Genomic DNA, 21,055 nt, shown 5'->3' with positions numbered 1-21,055 from the left:
AGTGGATGGGAGGAGCACTACCGTAAGCTGTCAGACATAAGCACATATCACAGGCTCTTCCAACCTGCCATCAGCCAGCTAACCCTCTAAAACTGTCTTCCCACTCGCAAATAATGCCTATGCTGGCAAATGGAGAGGGCTATTACACTACACAGCATCATGTTTCATCTTTTCACGCTGGGCAATGAAACGGTGCACCTTACGTCTTACTAACACATGACATGAAACCACTTCTATAAAGAAAAAAAGGCTGAGAGACATTCATAAATATGATTAAAGACTGCAGTTGGATGGATGATACAAATCCTTTATATGGTTATAAAATAAACACATCTCATCCCCTGAGCAGCTACTGAAAGGGCCGGTTGAAACATCTCTTATGATGGATCCTAAAATTGCTACTACATCACTTGGATGTGGGAATTAAATTAAATGTTTCAATGGTGCTTTAAGAGGGAAAAAGGCCTCAGTAGCATGTCTACGTGTTGAGGGAATGCACACTGCACATTAGTTGCTGTTTTTTTTACTAGGAGCAGGTCTAGGTATGTCACTGACCATGAGCCTGTGGCAGAGTGCACACATGTCCATGTCAGTGCATTTATTTGAAGTTAAGTGTAGGTAATGTGCATGTTACAGTGAGGAATTACGAGTTTGGGGTCAGGGGAGCAGTTTTCCGGCATGTTCTAACGGCAGAGGCGTGCTTCTTCAAGCTAAGCGAGCCTGCTGCTGTTGCTTTGCATCCTGCTGCCTGTCGAAAGCTGCCCTTGAAACAAAGCTGCTGGGGTCAGGAGGTCACGGCACAGCATCGGAATGGAATGTTCCTTCCTGGTTCAAGGTCCAGCCTCCAGAGCCAGAGGGGCCCAGAGATCATTTGAGACCATCGACACATGCTCCATCTATTTTACTCCCTGCCTCTCTCCACTTTCATCTACCCCTGCTTTACTGATGGCAGCTTTGCTGTGGCCAACTTGCTCTGCCACTATAAGCACTTAAATTAATGTTGCTAAGTCACCTACGCGTCTACACCATGAATAAATTAACTCTGCTGTCAAAGGAAACTCTTGGCATATGCTGGCAAATAAAGCAATTAGAGGTATAACTATGTGTTGTATCATGTTCTATCTTGCAGTACAAGGCTTTCATATCAATCCACATTGTATTTCAGGCTGCAATCATTTTTATTATCGATGAATCCAATGATTATTTTCCTGATTACTCAATTATGCTCTATATAATATCAGAAGAATAGTGAAAAATGTCTTGTTTTGTCCAACCAACAGTCCAGAACCTAAAGATCACCAGTTTACTATAACACAAGACGAGTTGAGAAACTGGATTAAGGGATTGTGTCGAAATGTTACTTGGATTGTTTGTCAAAATAATTGATTCATTTCACTGCAGGTTTTCTTCATAATCTGTGGTTGCTGAACAACATCTGGGCATTCTTTTAATATTGTAAAGCACTGCTTTTTGTCTGTTACATGCTGATGAGAAACCACTCTAAATGACAGAATTCTACTTTTTCATTCTGAAGTCTCAAATATTATGAATTTACAACAGTTAATGTTATAATAATTTGTAATAATAAATGGAAATATAAGCCTCTTGAACTGTATATTTTGCAAATCAGTAGATTCCCAAAAGTGATACACGCATCAAACTACTTTGCAAACAGGTTGTCAGAAGGAAATTGACCATCACAGAAATCTTTCATCCTATGCCAGCAGCTACCTCTTCTAATTGGTTCCTGTGGAATTCATTTTATCCCTGGTGACCGACTCCACACTGGAGCCTGACAGGCTTTTAACCCCAAACGCTTCAGGTGCTCCATCCCTCTGTGACAACTAAAAAAAGAGAGTAAAGATTGTTTTCTACTTTCGGTATCGATCCCAGTGAGTTCATGTTTGTACAGTAAATCCCATATTCCAGAATTTGATTGTAAAGAAGGTTACAATGCTTGCACACACAAAGAGAAGCTAAACCCATTTAATCAGTATCATACACACCCTCCCTAATTATTCCCAAATACCAGTTGGTCTCGATCAAATGTGAAAAATAAGCCTTCTAACAATGTGTTATTTACCCCTCGTATGTTGATAGCCAGCGAGCTGGTCACTGATATTTCTAAGAACTGCCTACATGAAAATAACAGCAGTAATAGAGGTAAAGAACTAAATTATTATATAGAACCAACTTTTATTCACAGAGACTAACTGTTAAGCCTTCGTGGAAAAACAGAAAACACATGACAGAGACAAATACATGCCCTTTCTGAGTGAGTGAAAATGTGCTTATCTTGCTCTTGTTCTTCCAAGCTGCTGCGTTGCTTGTTTGGGAAAGGGCAGGGTTAGAGCTGTGATGGTGTGGCAGGTTTGGGCCACCTTATTTCACTGCCAAAGCCAAGGTCACTGCCATTGCCCTGGGGCCATCAGACAGGGGGTTGGGTCCCCTCTGGGGAATGAGCAGGAGGCTGAGCGTTGGAGGAGGGGAAACGTAATGGGAGGAGAATAAAAAAAGGGGAGGGGTATTCTGCCCTACTGCACACAAAAAGGTCACCGTTTCCCAGATAAACCCCCCTCTGCATCGTCCAGCCCCTTATGACCTCTGACTCCTCTATTTCTGAGTCAATGCTGAAACAGAGGGAGAAGAAGGGGGAGGGAGGGTGCAAGGGGAAACACACCCACCCAGAGTCAGCAGTGACAAAAGGGGGCCTCAGCCATAGCTAGCTGAGTCGGTCACGAGAACAAACGCTCAGGCCACCGTCACAAAGCAGAGCCACCAGAGGCTGCACATCTCCACAGCCTCTGCCTGTTCCCAGCCACTCCACTGCCCTGCATTTCACAACTAACAATAGGTGCTGCTCCGCTCCGAGAGGTACCCCAACACACACAAACACACACAGGATAGAGAATGGAGAGGTGGCTGAGGCCCAAAGGAGAGCTGCTGCCTGCCCATCACTGACTGGCCTTTGTCTCCGACTATTCTGCTTATTGGCCACCACAGAGAGATTTCCTGATCCCTGCTTAAACAAAATGGAAAAGTGGACTAAAGGGCCCTGTGTGTGTGTGTCTGTGAACAACTGAGGGGGCGATAATGTTATAAGATAGGACTGTTATGTTTACTATTCTCTCGACTACTAATAACACTAACTAATGTCCACTACTGGCTCCACCTCCTGTCTGTCTTTGTCCTTATTACACATTTTCACACATGCAAAACAAAATGTCTGCCAAAGGAGAAGACAGGAAGAGGGAGTTTTGGTGTTTTTATTGGTGGATGGTGCAGACCCTGTAAAGGCTTTTAACTGCGCTATCTGGCCATAAAGGCTCTGTTAAGTGTAGTGAAGCGTGGTGACGGGGCAGTGGTAGCGAGAGCTAGCCAAGCCTCCATTGAAGCCAGCAATCATAGGAACACCAACATACACACTCAATACACACCCACATATCCATTTGCTTCCACCCGTAGGAGGACCCTCTATTGATGAAATTGCTTATGCTGGCATGAAAACACAGGATTCACCACTAACACATGCTTGGTACAGACATAACTCTTGGAGAGGAGATCACTGGATATGTCCAAATCAAAACAGGTCAATGCAAGATGTACAGATTGTAAAGCCAGACTCCAGCGTTAGGAGACTGGTCCGCCCCGTCCAACCTTTGGCCTGGCCTCTGCCCGCTCTCCTTTCACCTTTCACCTCTATTACTGAGGAATTCCTCCCATGAGCCTTAAAAGTAGGCAGAAGGAATTTTAGGCCCCCTTTTCATTTGTTTGTTTGAGAATAACTAGGGTGGTCCAGAAACATCCGGAGACCAACTCAGACTTCATTACTTTGCCCAACAGACACATCCATTGACAGACACACAGACCAACACACACATGCTACACAAACTTCAAACAAAGGGGGCAATCCCAACATTGAACTTGAATTTCAACCAAGACCTAAGCTGATCCTTGAGTAGTGAACAGGTAAAAGCTAGATGTTTTGTTTACTTTAGTTTAAATTTATCACACTGTCAAAAAACACATTCAGTTTCAATATAATGACTTGTTAGCATTGCTAAAATCTACCCAGTGAAAAGCTATTTCTAAAAACCTTCTAAAAAATATGATTCCAGTCCATCCAAGTGAAATGTTCTCCAAAGTTAACACTACTTTGTATGACAACGAAATAAAAATGAATGGGCATTATCTGGATGATCAGCTACAGTGTACACAGCTGATGACAGCAGCTGCTAGAGAAGTTGGCACAGTGGCAGGAGGGAGCATCCTGCCATGACAGGGTCAAAGACTGCTCATGCATTTTAAACTGTTGCGCACATGAGGTTAATATATCTGCTAAATATATAAAAAGCACAATTAAAAGGAACAATAAGATGTTTGAACATTTTAAGAATTAATGAAACAATTAAAATGTGACTGCAAGCCAGGATGTTGATGATCAAAGGACATGTCAGTGATGAGCTACACCAGATGTGTTACTGCCCATTTTCAAAAAATAGTTATTATCCAGTAAAGTATTGCTGGAAAAGAAATATGCATACTATAATTTTATTGCATTACACTTTTTAAGAAGGAAACCAAGTCAGGAGTAGTGGGAAGACATTGAACTTCCAAAGGTGGTCATAGATATTACTGGCACCTTGACAACTCCTCATTTTTAAAGATGATTTTTAATCAATTCTTTTCATTTTAGCATCAATATTATTCTCCTTGAGAATTTAATGGATTGGTGTGGTACTTGCTGCAAGGACTTAAAATGGATCCACTCCTGCATGTAAGACACAAGTCTTTCAGTCTCTAGATATTTAAATATCCGTCCCAATCCATCAATGTGGGGTCCCTCTTGGTTAAATTCTGGGTCCCTTACGGTAACAGTTCTCTCCATACAGTATATACAACACAGGTTTTCAGTGCTATGCAGACGATACTCAAATATGTGTCCCAGCTACCAAGTTGAGCTCACAGTGCTTTAGGACTCTCATATAAAAAGCACAATTATGTTTGTTTTTCAAAGCACTATATATATAAATATATATATATATACACACACATGTTTTGCACCTGGAATAATAAGCGATGTGCAATTCAATATTTCCATCACCCAGCTATTTCACCTCTCTTCAGTATCCCTTCTCTTGTTTAGTGGCTCGATTTGCCAAGTGATGTTGTTTACACAAGCAGATATTTTTAGAGCACAAGGGTGCCCATTCTGCTCCGCACAGCAGATCATCCCTCATATTACGCAGCAGCTCCCCTCTAACGGAAGATTGTTAAAGCTCTCCACACATGTCAGTGTTCTGTGCACGGCTGAAGTCCTGTCAGCATGGCTCAAGATGTAAGGACACTAGCGACCATTGTGCTCACGATTTTGTTGTATTAGCTGTTCATTCCTGACATGTGGAGATAGAGGAAATTAAATAAATGTAATTCTGCGAAGCAAGTTAGGGTGCATGCCATTTTTGTTTCCAACCAGGCAGCATTATTAATACTGTAATAAAATAGTAGTTCATCATATATTTAATACTTATTTGATTAGCAATAAATTAACAAGCAACAAAAAATGTCTTAATTGGTTTGGAAATCTAACCAAAACCAAATTTTACATTGCATGTCATTGTTCCCCACCGTATAAAGACATACAGTAAACTGAGTCAATAAAGCATACTATGGACAGTATGGGATCCCTTGGTGATTTTCCACTGCTTCAAGGTCAATGACGTGTCATCTTCAGAAATAATAGGGATTCGCCCTGCCCCTTCCCCACAGGAGAGTTGGACAAGCTTAAGCATTTGTCAATGCAAATATCCAGAGATGGTATTAGGGGACACTCGGTATTGCTGTTTATTCAGCTCCCTGACAAAAAAAAAAAACACAACCCATAGAGGACAAAGACATCTTTATAGGCATGAGAGAGAAAGAGAGAGAGAGAGAGACAATGAGATCTGCAGTTGTTTACCCTTGCCTTTGCTTGTATATAACCATGCAGAGTATAGCAAAAAAAACTGCTTTGAACCAATTCTGAAAAGCTGATTAAAACAAGTAATATAATGTCTTATTCAGTGTTGCCAATAATACATCAACTCAAATGGAGCATGCATAATCAGGCAATGAGTTCTGAGTATTTAGTCTGCAGGTGTACAGTAACAAACCGGTTTCTAGTGTAATTACACAGCAGAGGTCAGAGCTCTCATCTCCTCAGTCCACCTCATCAGTACAGAAAAAAAAGAAGGAAAAAAAGCCCTTTCTTCCTCAATCCTTCTGACACACTGGCAGACAGATGGAGGGGTGCTGACCACACAGCGGGAGGGAACACTCTGGTTTAACATCAGCCCTCATACCTACCCAAAGGAAGGAACAGGGCAGTCATGGGCCATGTATGTATGCACTACTACTATGTGAGGTTTTCAAGACAGGAATATCAATGAAAGGAAAGAAATCAGCGAGAGGAATACAATGATGACTATTCTATATTTGCTTTGTGGCATAAAATGGCAATACCATATGACTTTTCCTCAAACATCATGAATGATGAAGATAAAGTTAATAATGCTCCACTGTCAGATTTTTTGAATTAACTAACCTTGATTTGGCGAGGATTAAAAGAAAACACTAAGAGGCTTCATGTTTAAATGTCACAACAAGCTTACATGACATTTAGTTAGGCTAATCTATATGACAGAGAGATGACTTGCTTCGTGGCAAGTGAGCAGAGAGGAGCAAGGGTGGGAGGGGGACCGATCGAGGGCGGGGTTTGGCTGGCAGACAAAAGGAGCTACAAGGAGATGTAGAGATGGCGCTTCAGCATTCACCCAGGCAGGAGGCCATGAAAGGGGTGGGGACAGGGAGGTCGGAGGGTGATGGAGAGCCACAGTCGACCCTCCAAACACACACGCGCATGCATGCGTACACACACTCTCACGTAAACTAACATGAGCTCCCCATAAATCACTCTCACTAACTGCTGTCTGAGTAGTTGCTCGTGGCAAGCCATCCACGCAGCATTTAAATGCAGCATGCTGCAACTTCTCATCTTCTGCCACAACTACACATTTAGTTTCTATCAGATTCTGCCTGCTCTGCTTTACAGTTATTTACATTTACACCCCAGAAAGGAGTTAAAGTCACACAAATGAGAGGCATGGGTACAAACTGAGACACTTTTACAGGCATCCTCTGTCTTCTCCTATTTCATCCTTTACAGCCCCCAGGGTTCCTCTTTTTCATTAAAGTCTCACTCAGAAGCCTACCATTATAACATCAGTACAATTCACCATGACGATCTCAGAATTAAACCAGGTGGAAATGATCTTCCAGCAGCCAAGGGCTCTATATCTATACTGAAGAAGTCTATAAAATAAATAACACATATAATGCAGCTAATATACTTGTATTTATTGCATTTTTTTACTATTTGTGTTCATTCTTGTTTGCACTGACTTTGCCTTTTCTCAGCACACTCCATATTGTGTTTGCAAATGGTCCCTGAGGTCAATTGCAGTCTCCCCTATGAATGGGACTGACAAAAAAAATAAATTATTTCCTAACAAAGCTTCAACTCTTTCCAATTAATTCCAGACAAACAGACAAAAGCAAGTCATTTCAATTGATCCTAAAAGCTATTTTGTAACAGGGGGGCTTTTGTGGTGTGTTGCCTGGTGACGCGGGTGTGCTGGGGGGGAGGGGCGGGAGCCCTGGCCGGGTCCACTGTACCAGGCTTGTCATTCATCCAAATGATGAAAAGCTTCCTGAACGTAAGCTAATGAGGAGGTCCTAGAAAAACTGAGGAAAAAGAGAGAGAGACGAACTGAGAGAAACCGACCATCAAAGAGATAACATTTAGGAGGAAAAAAAGAGTTTCCTGGACTGACCGCCGATTTAGAGGGGCAACGGGGAGTCCGTCCTACACCAGCCCCCGACAGTGAGCTCACACAAATGGTTGTCAAGCAAATAAAAAGTGAAATTTATGGAGGGAGGTAGTGTGGAGGGTAAGATGGAGGCTTTATCCACTGGGAGGGCTATAAAGAGGCTTCAGTAATCACACCACCCATTGCATCACAGTGGTACAAGTCAGAGCTCTGTTGTAAGAGGGACTATAACACAGCAAATTACCTCAAAAACACAAAGAGGGCATCAACATTAACAAACACTTGGAACAGAAAAAGAAACAAACACTAGTCACTGATCTTTGTAAGGAGCACATTCACTTGTTTTGGGCCATTTCTCTTCATAAACAAAATGAAAACACTTAATCCTAAATTATTTATGCCCAGAGCAGAACTCATGGGCCAAAAGAGGATGAAATGGACCAGTGATTGTCCAAACCCCTGTAGAATATACTTCAGCTCAAAGATTAAGACCTTATATTAAAGACCTAAAACATAATAGTTTGACAAATTGAGTCTTGATCAACAGGGGAGTACTTCTGCAGGAACCTGGAGGCTGAGGGGTGCAAGAAGCTGGGCACTGAAGGATGGTTACAATTTTTCTGAATGTACAATATAAAAATAATCTGTAAAGCCTTCCCAAGACAGCCTAAAAGAAACAATGCAGGTAGGAAAACCGTTATGCTTACTTATGAACGATGGAAAAACACTACCATAATTAATAGTGCAATGAAAGCCCCATTGATCTGACTTCTGAAATGACAACAAAACCCAGAAGGTATTAGTGGGCAATAATGGGTAACATGGAAGCATTTTTCAGTCAGAAGTTCTTATCTTGCGAGTCCCTTTAAAGGGTCTCTGGAGGATTATTTTCACAGTGATGGCTTCTTGCTACCTTGATAGAAGTGAGACTCCATTAAGGAGGGACAGAGCATCATTATTGCAGAGCCTTTACTCATTCAACACCCCGCCAAAAGACTGCTCAACATAACCAAAAAGGTCAGAAGTCAGGGATCAGAATGTGACTTTCAGTAATCCTTCAGTTCCTTCCTAATCAATACAAGTCAAGAAGAAAAGGTGGAAAAGGTCAGGAGAGCAAAGCTCATCTAAAAACAGAACATTTCCACCATGAATGATTTTGAACTTGAGGTGTGCTCCAGGTCAGGTTCATTCACTGAGATTAAATCTGTCTTCACATCACATTCCACATTGAGTTTTTCAGAAACAGATGAGTGGCAGAGGATTTTTCATACTCGTGCAGTATTGAAACCTTAAGATAAATAACAAATTTCAGTTATTGGTGGAATTGGTTGTGGTTGGCTACATGAAGAGAGGACTGGATTGCTGGATGACTCCATTGCATCACAATGAATTGCCACTTTTATCAATGCATTCAACCAATTCATTTAAAAAATCAGAGCATGACATTCTCTCAATGCAGTGCACTATTCTCACTGAAATATGCAGCGGTTTCCTTACAAATCTTGAGAAACACATTAATAACATAATTTTCAGGCTAGTGTATTTTATTACTACATTTATGAGGGTACAGCAATTTACAATTGCACCTCAAAGCACATGATAGGTATATATCAGGCAATCAAACTGATTCTGATTCATGATTTTTCTTTGAAGATTTCAAGAAAATACTGCGCCAAAACTTCTGCAGTACAAATCATCGGGAAAATTCTATTGTTTTCTCTGCAGTTCATATATCTATGGATTTTCATTTTCATCATGCTTTCTTACGACTACATCCAAGTAATGCTGTGAAATAAAAAAAAATAAGGGAAGCGTATTGATTACTTTTCCCCGATGCAGAATAAGAAATGTGCTAAAATAGTGGCTAGGGTCTGACCTTTGAAAAGAAAGACCCTTTAGGGAGGCCTTGAAAGGTTGCATGTGTTTGACAGTGCCAGCCACTGAGCTGAAGTGACTTTTCCCTTTGGCCAGTGAGACGTCCATGCTAACCTTCCTATCCCACTGAGTGGAAAAGCTGTACTGGCCACAACAGCACAGCAGTATGCTGTCTACACACAGCCCGCAAATCAACAGGCTTCTGCGAGCCTTTGTCCATCTCTGTGTTACAGAATATATATAACAGAGCATTCAAAAAGTCTTAACTCAGCACTGTGTGGAACAGTACGGTATCACTAAAGCTGCTGCTGCAACATCTCAGCGTGTCCACAGAGGAATGTGCACATCCTTGATGCCTTTGATTTAAAGTAAGTAGAAACATGCAGTGTATGTGTGAGAGAAAAGAGAAGAGAGGAGTACAGAGAGTCAGATTGTCTCACTATGATATGATAGAAGTGATGTAAATGAACCATGGCAACAATGCTGAGAACCTAATGTTGAACTAGTGTGACTTCAAATAAGAGATTTGGTGGTCAAGCCAGAGAAAATGTATCTTGATGCCTTTACCAGTGAGTGGGCTGCTGGATCGCTTCGAGCTTATTGCACTCTTACAAAGCAGCTTGGAGACTCTCAGCATGAGCGCTTGTTAATGCTAAACTCAAAGGCTTGAATTTCTAAGCACCACCGTAGATGAGCATCAGAAAGTTCATTACACTCAAAGAATGATATTAAAATATTCAAATGACTCCGCAGCCAGGAATATTAAGTACATTTACAGCATAGCAATACCCTGATGACTGGGACTGGACTGAAATGTGATTACTTTAGGCGATATTTCAATTACAATGTTGACATTTGTAGGGAATACAGATCACAACTTAATCAAACATAAGTAAGCGGCTGTGGTTGCATATCTGCATTGTTCAATCACGATTTCTTATTTCTTATCTTACACTTGGGACTTCACATACTGACAACACAATTAGGCCAAGACAAAACTACTGAGTTGGTATCTCAAGATAATAAGATCATTTAAGATGATAGAGTTGGAATTTAAAGTTAAAAACTAAACTATCTAACAACTGGAAACAGCTAGTTTGGCTCTGCCTGAAGGTGACACAATCTGCCTACCAGCATCTTTAAAGCCCATTAATTAATACATTATATCTTGTTTGTTTAATCTGTACAAAAACTGAAGTATACGACACGTTGGGTTTTTACAGGAGTTAGGGTTAACCTGGACTATTTCTTTTCCAGGCACAGTGACTTTCTGAGCTTGTTGCGAGGTTGTGTGAAGACTCCAGGAGTTGGACAGAGCCAGGCTAGCTGTGTTCCCCTATTTCCATTCTTCATGCTAAGCTAAGCTAACCAAGTGCATATTGAACAGACAGCTATATGAGTGGAATTGATCTTCTCATCTACTGGAACTCTCTGCAACATACCAAATAAGCGTATTTTCCAAAATGTCAATCTATTCCGTGACGTGGGTTTAGAGTGAATGCATGTACTCACACTACATGTTTAAAAAAAACCTTTATGTCCCCCGTACAGCACATACAGCCCTTAAAATTGCATCACTATAAGACAATAGAAGAAACTTACTGGCTGCCTGAATACGGGCCTTGCGGCTCACCACCAGCCCAAAAGAATTCTGGGCCGTGCACTCGTAGTCGCCCTCGTCAGATGAGCCATCAGATTTGGTCTTCTGGAAGTGACCAATGAGGAGGGAGCCATTGATGAAGGTGGTGTGATGCTGATCCTGAGTCAAAGGCAGGCCGTTGTGCCTCCACTGTGTCGTAATAGGGGGGATGCCGTCCACCTGGCAGTGGAGCATGAGGGGCTGCTCCTGTACAGCGATGATGTCACTGGGCTCCAGTGTGAAGGAGAGCTCCGCTTCAGACATCACACCTGAAGACACACACAAATTATATAGTTGAGCGTGAGTTTGCTCAGTTGTCATGGTCAAACACCAGAAAAAGCTAAGCACGCTGAGTTAAGATTTTTTTGTGGCAAACATAGGGGTGCCCCTGTGGCTTAGGGGTTAAGATGCCGACCAGGAACTGCAACATCCCTGGTTTGAGTCCGGCACCATGTTTGCGTCATTCTCCTTTTAATATTTCTTGACAATTCAGTGGTCTCACTTTCCTTTAAATTCAACAGGAAGAGCTTAGGGGCCCTTACAGCAAATGTACAATCACCTTTAGTTTAAAGTTTAGACTGCAGGATTGCTAGCAGAGCTTTGTTACAGAATCTGAGGTTGGGTGCAGGTACATATGGACACAATAGCTTACAAATGTATGCAGGAACCAGACCATGGAATGTTTTAAAAGTAATGAGTAAAATCAACTGGAAGCCACCGCAAAGAGGCTAAAATAGGTTTGTCATTTCATTTATCCTGATATTCTCTGACTAGATATAGAAGCTGTATTCACTCCTCCATTCATAACTTTTCCATACCTACTTATTACTATCCAGAGTCATGTGCGACTGTAACAGTTGTGGCCTAAATCATAATTTTCATATCAACCTTCACACCTAAACATACAGGAAGAATGCTCCTTATGTCATATCACTGACAGCAGCTCACGAATAAAAAGCCTTAACTGAGCTACCTCCAGGCTACAGTCACAAGGGAATTCATAGACTATAGATTGAATGCACCTAGAGCATGTGTACTCTTGTACTATACAAACACACATGGATGGCCTTGTACGGGCTGTACCAGTCAACCGATGGCAGCAACTTTGTCACCAGGATAACTGACATTCTGTGACGAAAAGCTCCAGATCATTTGTTTGTAAAAGATGCTTCCCACTTTATAATGATTTTTTTGTATTTGACTCATGGTTTCTGAGGGTAAAGAGGGGGGAGTGGGGGTGGGGGAACAATAAATAAAGGATGTAAACAGCCTGACCTGACTTGGTACTATAAAAGAGGAGCTTAGCGGGCTCTCTTGGTATCATGTTTCAGCTGCTGATGGACTAAGCACTACCAGCCTCTGCCCCAGGCCCTGGAATCTGGTGGGAGGGGGGCTAGGGGAGGGCAGTAGGGGGGGGCAAAGCACAAGGGTCAAAACAGAGAACCTCCGGCTTCATCCCTCAAATTCCAGTCGAGAAATACTTCCCCTTAGGTGCAGACAAGGGATTCATTGAAACACTCCTCCATGAAGATCACATACGGAGTATAATGCAAAGAAACATTTCCTCTTCCTCTCTTCTTGCTCTGTATCCTTTCTTTATGTGACCCCCCCCCCCCCCTTTTTTTTCACTCAACAAGCACAGTAAGTAAATGGCCATGGGACCAGAGAGACATCAGTGCTACCACTTGTGAAAAACAAGGGGGTGGTGGTGGAGAAATATTTAACCCTTAGCTGGCCCGTGTTAGCTGCCTGGGCTGCTGCTCTCCAAAACGATGCTGCCCACAGAGCTCCATCTCCTTTGGTCCAACAGAGATCACATGTTTTCACACAGGAAGCAGCCAGCAGAGACAAAATAGCATACAATGAGCCTGCAGCCACACAGCCAGTCAGTCACACTTCATGCTTTGATCAAAACACGGGTAATTCTCAAAGTAAAGCAAGTATTATATTCTGGATAAATTTGAGGATGTAAAACACATGAAAGTGTTGCATTCGACCTTCCTCTGTGTAGATTGACTGAAATGTATAAGAGGCTTTTTATTTTCAGCTTTCAAAGCTGTCAAAAGACATTAGTCAGTGTTATCAAGCCTTGCAGCAAACAGGATAATAACAGTTTGGTGTTCAATGTGTTACAATGTCATTGATTTGGAGTTGATTAAACAGCTTTATTGATGTCGTGTACACTTCCTCATGACTAACATTAATGAGAGTTTCTTCCATTAGCTAGAACAATGTGGAGGTTCTTGGGCTTTGGCTTTCCTAATGAATAAAGCATGTTGCTAGAGTGACTGGCTAATGCAATCCTGAGCTCTGGGTGGGTAGGTTACAAACAACAGTGTAAAAAAGGTCAGAGAAAATCACTTTGAACACAATCATAAGACAGACCCAACGAGACAAAGGAGATAAGAGGAACAGGGGACAGCCGGATTTTGCACTTTGTGTGGTTTCGGTTGAGGTCATGTGTGAATGCTGAGCATCCAGACGGTGCGCAGAGAGGAGAGCACAGCTGTAGAAACTGATGGCAAGAACACGCCTATCCACAAAAACACATGTTCACAGACGTGAATCTATACAGGCGTGGATTTTCATGGTTAGATAAGGAGACAGACAGACAGACACACACACACACACACACACACACACACACATCCTAATGTGCTTTCCATGCTGAGGAAAAGAGACACTAGCATGTAGGATTACCGGGTGAGACCAGAGACAAGTGTTGGCTAAGTGCGGCTCATGCTCTGGCTTACTATTGACAGATAAGTGTGGCTAGCTGGCACAAAGGTTTACTGCTGCAACAGTAAAGTGAGGATCACACACCAGCTACTGACAGACAGATGCAGTTAGCAGACACGAGCACCACTGATAAAGCTAAGTGAGCTTGGGACACACCAGAGGCTTCTTACAGGCAGCGGCGTGAGCAACACAACTGCTTGGAAAAAAAAGTATTGGAATTGATTAGATTAAGTATTAGTATCTAATGTTACATAATACATTCAAATATGATATTAACAGAACAGTCCAGAGTTGTAGATTGTGTCGTTTTTATTGCTAAATAAATTGCTTGCCCTCCTTACTCTTAGCATCCATCTGTTGCAGCTCATTGGCAATGCATTCTTATTCACCATCACAATGAATATGTTTTTTAAATAACTGGGTACATTTGCTGTGACAGACTGCTGCAGCATCATGTTTGGTTTGTTTGAAATGTGGAATAATGTTTTGTGCACTGGACAAGAAATATGGATTTATCCTCCATTAATTTCACTCAACTGTAGATGGAAGGCTGAAGCAGCATTTCCACTTTGAAGAAAGTGATGCACATAGGAGCATAGGTGGCCTATATTCCACATGAGCGGTGAGCATTAAATAGGGATAAACTTAAAAGACTTTAAAGTATTCCTTTAAAGGTGTCTTCCAGCATGCAAAGTAAAAGTCATATATTTGCATTTAGATCATGGATGGATGAAACACCAGAGAGTCGCTGGTATAAATTAACTACTTAAAAGAGCATCCACAGAACAGATCAATTTCTTTTTTATACACTTTATAAGTCATCATTTTTTAGATAGTGTCTGGCTAAAAAGCAGTATTTATTCTATTTCCAAGACTCTGCATTCTACGTTCCCTACTATAGGTTTCTGCTTGATAAATTATTAATCAATACTGTTCTTTTCCAGCTACCGTAATACCCATGAGCATGTAGTTTCAAGTATTCTGGTATTCACTTGTTATAATAACAGCAGCTCAGTGATGATTACACAGAAGTGACGGTAATATAGGCTGCAGTAAAATGCAACACAAGAATGCTGAGAAATAGTCCATGTGTTGGCACGATAGTAGATGTAGGACAGCTGTTGCACAATTCCCCTCTCTCAACCATTTTCTCCACTGTCAGTGTACTGTACAACCTTCCCTCACTGAAGTATCCACCTTTAGCCCTCAATAGTGATAAACCAAATACATCTGGGTAACTTTGGATTAAAACAAATGAGCTTGTAGAGACTTTAGTAAACTGGAACGTAAACAGTTCAGTGAAAGTTCTCAGTATTTTTCTCTGACATGCTTTGACTTAAAACATTAATTTTTTCTGAAGCTTGAAAGACACAAGCTGGCACAGTCAGTCCATTCAAAGCAAATAATTGCCCTTTGGGAAACTTACATTTTCATATCATGAGATCTTTTGAATGATCTATTGCGGTCTACCTCATAGTTTGAGCTCTAATACAGATATGCTTCTTATTGCTTCTTCCACTCTTATCAATCCTGCTTAAAATGTCATAAAAAGTGCCTTAATCTAAACGGAATCTAATCTCTGAGGCAGACAAGCACTTGAAAGAGCTTCATTTCTTTAATGCGATGGGTAGATTAGAACTACATCCATCACAGAGCTGTGTTTCTGAAGTTTTTGTTCCCAGTTCTCTGACTGAACATGTTATGAACCACTGTGTACTGGGCTTTATAATTCCAGTGGGAGCCTTTGTGGGTCCCTGTGTGGTATGCTTTGCAAATACTCAATACTCTCTTCCCTTTGAATTAAGGGGCCTCACATAGAGAGAGAAACTGTCTATCATAGTGAACAAAGGGCCAAAAAAAGAAAATTTGAAAAGGACGAGAGGGACAGTCTTGACATTTAATCTGTACAAATATTCTCCCCAGCAGGCAATAACCACAGTCTTTTAATCTATCCTCAGAGCAATTACCACTGTCATTTCACCCAGCCACGGGGTGGTGTGCTGTAAGGACTGACCAGTCAAGAACTCCATCTATTTAAGGAGTCCCCTGATATGAAATGAAACTCAATCTACTTATGAAAGTAGTAGTCACTTTTTAAAGTTAGCTGGAAGAGCTAAGCAGTAGGATATTTTGATCACTTTTAAGAGATAGGGCCTAGCAGATAAAAACTACAATGTCTGGTTTAATAAAGTTTCATAAGTATTAAAACATATGGTCCTAATACTACACTCAGTGCTGAATGAGTAATATTAAAATATGAGACTGTGTGATTAACAATAACATGGATAAAGTGGCTGTAACTCTGCAGCACTATTACTGGGACACCTGATTAAAAGGCAGTCATGAGGAGAACTAGAAAATAGGCAGGACCACTAAGTGTTTTCTGCACAATTCACAGCTATTTAAACACAAAATTGTGACTTTCTCAATGCACCAATTGGGCACCTTTCAGTATGACATTCTTTACACTCTTCTGACTGTGTTCCTATCAAAATAAATATGAAAACAATCTAGAAACACGGCTGACTACATTGCACGTGGCTACCATGTATTATTATGGTGCTGCCTGGACATCCAAGAGCTCAACAGCCATCTGGATTTGAACATATTGTGCATGTGAAGTGTTGGTGAAACAACACCTATAACCTAAGAGAACATTACAAGTTCGGCAGAATGCAAAAACCTATAACTTTAAACACACTCACACTAAGTATCTGTATGTAACTCAGTAACCTCCAGGTACAAATTCCGCAGTGCACAAGGCTCCAGCACAAGTCTCCACATTGGCATTTACTGCCGAAATACTAACGGACACCGGAGAGGGGCCAAGTTCAGGGTTACTGGTCAGCAGCGCACTTATCGCTGCTTGCAGCATGCACCATGCTCCGCAGAGCAGCACACTAACAGCGGTTGTCCTCTACAAAGTCCTCACCCTGCAGCACTCCTCCCTACTCCGACCGGTAATAAGATAATGCCACTTACCGATTAAAGCATTTAGGAGTATTCCCAAAAAGCATGGAACAAGGCGGCGGCGCCTTGTGGATGCCATTTAAACACTTATAGAAAATATTCCAGCACTCTCGGAAAACAACGTGAGGTGAATAGACGGGGGTTAAAAAACACACACATATATCCAGCTTCAGCTTCTACATGTTCCGACCTACAGTGCTACAGTTTGGTGGCTCGCTGGGGTCGAACAAGCTTTCGCCATTTTAACCATCTATCAGGAATCTGTCAGCATCCCGCTCTCTCTCTCCTCCTCACTGACTCTGCTGTATCCCAAAGACAGCCTCTCTCTCTCTCTCTCTCTCTCTCACACACACACACACACACTCTCTCTCTCTCTCTCTCTCTCACACACACACACACACACACACACACTCGCTGAATCTGCTCTCGGAACAAAAGAGCCGACTGCTTCGCTCCCAACGCGTGAGAAACCTGCAAAAACTGCATGATTTCTGCATGTCAATAAAACAGCTACTACTACTTCAACTTCTTTTACAGATAAAGGCTAGAAATTATAATACGACCAACGATAGTATCTCAATCTTAAATATAATAATGAATAAAAGTGTGACATCAATGACCATATTAACCGACCTATGATGTAATAATAAGATACTAACAATAATCCGGATAAATGAACTGACAGTTTCTCGTAAACTCAAAAAAAATCTTTGTCATTGGTGGCACATGTAAAGCAAAATATGTGATAAAGCAAATGACAATAAAAACAGCAAAAACCATAAACATTGTGTCCACACTGGACACATGGTATATATTTTTTAAACAGGCTCGGTTTTATAAGGACCATAACAACAGCATTATGAAATGATGATGAAGTGGACGTGTTTTATTTAAAGCTGATGGTTCGGCACATGTGAACCTGATATGATAAATAAACAAGGACCTCTAACACTCAATTACAACAAAGCAGTTGCGGTTTAGCTTTACTCGAGCTCCCCCTAATGGACCAAACAAGTAGCCTATTCCGGATCTCAATTTCAAAAACCAAAACATCTCTTCTTCTGGAGGCCAGTCCCATATATGAGGTAATGTATCGTAAACTAACCTAATATCCCAATGGATGAAATCACTGAACAACTTGACACTTCCACTTCTGTAATAATACTAAAAAATGTCTTTTCTCTGCAGTCGAAATAAATATTAGGCTCTTACAATCAGGGTTGCTACTAACAATTATTTTCATGATAGATTAATCTGCCTACCAGTTTATTGATTACTTGATTCATGGTTTTAGTCCATAAAACATCAGAAAATACTGAAAAAAAATCCCATCCAAGTTTCCCGGAGTCCAACGTGACGTCTTCAAATGTCAAAGATATTCATTTTACAATGATATAAAACAGAAAAGCAGCAAATCTTCACATTTGAGAAGCTGGAACCAGAGAATGATTAGCATGTTTTTTATTTTTGCTTGGAAAATGGCTAGAACGATTAAATTAGGAAAATAAAACGAATCAGATAATCGACCAATCGTTTCAGCTCTCTAACTGATGCAACTGAGCAACCAGCTTTCACACCTGGTATTTATCAGCTGCTATTTTCTGACACCTATACGTGCTGTCCTTTCTGTGGAGTAACTCAACTCTGATATGTTCTAAATATTAGTCTCCTGGTTTTAAGACAGCTGTTTTTGTAGCTGTTTTAAATCTGAGAACAATAACAACAATATGGGATTATATGAAGTGGTGGTTTATTTTAAAGCCAATGGGTGAGTGTAAGTGAACGTACCTCTAACACTCAATTACAACAAAGATGTGCTTGTTTAGCTGTACTGGAGCTCCCCCTAGTGAGCCAAACGTGTACTTCAGGTCTAAAATAAAACCACACATATCACTTATTTTACAGTATCCAGTTTCATTTGTAAAACCATTGAGATGAAATAAAGGGTACTTTAGGTTAATGGCTCTTCTTTCCCCCAATGCACCTGTGTGATATCATATAACTTATCACAAATTGAAAACTGCTCCTACATTATCAACACACCTTGAAACTGACTGATAACGTTATGCCAAAATAAACAGTTAATTAAAAAATCGTCAAATCTCACTTAGTCGAACATTTTATTGAATGGTGTTCATTACACTAGATGTTATTTACCCTTTTTCCAGACAAAATCCTTCTGTCCTTTAGACCCCCCAAAATTCTGTGAAAAATATATGAAGTTCCCTGCGTGTTAGCGCTTTTTACGTTACAGTTCAGACGTTAGCTAGCTAACATACCAACGCTAACGGTTAGCACGTAACGTTTAGCATGTTAGTTGGCGTTCAGTGTTAAGCTAACGTTAAGTTACAGTTGAGTCGTTTTTGTTTATATGGACAAAATTACAACAATTACTCAGGGTGCTTTTCAATATGTACAACACAACTACTGTATGTTTACAAAACAGCTAGCGTTGTAATACGTGTTATGACCACTACAAATGGTTAGCGTGTTAGCATGCTAACGCTGGTACAGCTTGCTAGCGCCCACTGCTTTTAAGAGTTAAAACCTGCCATGAATGGAAGTGTCAGAGGAGATGATGTTGTGACCTGTTAGTGGCGCTTGATGAAATGTCAGGGGACTGCCAAAGTCCTCTGAGGGGCATGTTGTCGAGATGTCTCACTCTGGGTCAAATTGTTGGACCAGAGCGACAGACCGACGGCTAAAGCAAAAGGACAAACTTCACAGGATGAGGTATTAACGTTAGTTACAAGCAAGCTACAAAAGATTTGAACTAAGCTAGTTCGCTAGCTATAGCTCAGCAGTTTCTGAAGATCAGTGCTATCTGAAAGTGGTGGAAAGTATTTCAGTACCCAACATTTGCTCAAGTACTGTACTTTATTGGAGTGTCTCCATTTGATGCTAGTTTATACTTCTACTCCACTAGCTATACATTTCATTGGGAAATTGTACTTTTTACTCTGCTACATCTATGTGACAATTACTTAGTTACTTAGATTACTTTAGATTAAGAGTTTACATAAAACACTTAACACTATTTATACACTATTTATGTTAAACCAGTTGTTCCCAAACTTTTGCCCATGTCACATTGGGGCTCCTTGTCATTTCTCAGATGTATGCAGTAGTGTAAAAATACTTAGTGTCAAAAGTAAAAGTGCTCACTATGTAAAATGGACCCTTTCAGAAAGTTAAATTATGGAGCCTTCAAGGTCCCAAAAAAATATATTAGTTTTATCTTGTGCACACGACAATAATTTGCACACACGTTATTAGTAGTGGTTGTGGTATAATTTACAACATTATCATTCTTATAAGTACGTGACTTCAGCTAAATCCCAGCAGAGCTTTACACAACTCCACTCTGAGCTGGTCTAATCAGCAATATAACTGAAAACACCTGTGAGGGTCTGTGGGGCCTTTAATCTATAACAAAGCATCATATTTAATAAGTTGACATACGTTTAGTATGTAAAATCAAAGTAACTGTACCAGTTAAATAAACATAGTGGAGTTAAAAGTACAGTAATTCCCTCAGAAATTTAGTGGAGTAGAAGTATAAAGTAGTATGAATTGGATATACTTAACTAAAGTACAAGTACCTCAAATTTTTACTTAAGTACAGTACTTGAATAAATGTACTTAGTTACTTTCCACCACTGGATGTCTGTGAGCTTTTAGCAGTTGGTGAACAGAGAGAAATTTATCCTCTAGACTTCTGAGACGGTTTCATTTGAATAACTATTCAAGGCCCAAAGAGGGAAGAACTTTGTTTTTTTTTCTTTCCTATTCTATTAATCACGTCATGATCCCCTATCCCCCATTTATTTTGCCTGACCCTTGGGAGCCTACTGGACTGAACTACCTAACTGTATATAAAGTTGTTAAAACAAGCTCTTTTTTGCAATAGTCTTCGATACTGGTTTATTATTCAGGGAGTCTGGGATTTGTGGCCAGGGCCTCC

At 40.8% G+C, this 21,055-nt stretch overlaps 1 protein-coding gene across 1 annotated transcript in view; it reads right to left on the bottom strand.

Annotated features, from left to right (window-relative positions):
- Positions 1-17,170, bottom strand: part of igdcc3 (immunoglobulin superfamily, DCC subclass, member 3) — a 51,275-nt gene extending 34,105 nt beyond the window's left edge. Inside the window, exons 1-2 of the mRNA XM_070907975.1 lie at positions 17,104-17,170; positions 11,346-11,651 (exon numbers count right to left, since the gene is read on the bottom strand). Coding sequence (XP_070764076.1) covers positions 11,346-11,651; positions 17,104-17,170 — 373 coding nt within the window. The remainder of the gene's footprint in view (positions 1-11,345; positions 11,652-17,103) is intronic.
- Between the last annotated feature and the right edge of the window lie 3,885 nt (positions 17,171-21,055).

This window comes from Enoplosus armatus, chromosome 1 (genome assembly GCF_043641665.1).
Source record: "Enoplosus armatus isolate fEnoArm2 chromosome 1, fEnoArm2.hap1, whole genome shotgun sequence".
Lineage (NCBI taxonomy): Eukaryota > Metazoa > Chordata > Actinopteri > Centrarchiformes > Enoplosidae > Enoplosus > Enoplosus armatus.
This window is presented reverse-complemented; position numbering and strand designations above follow the sequence as displayed.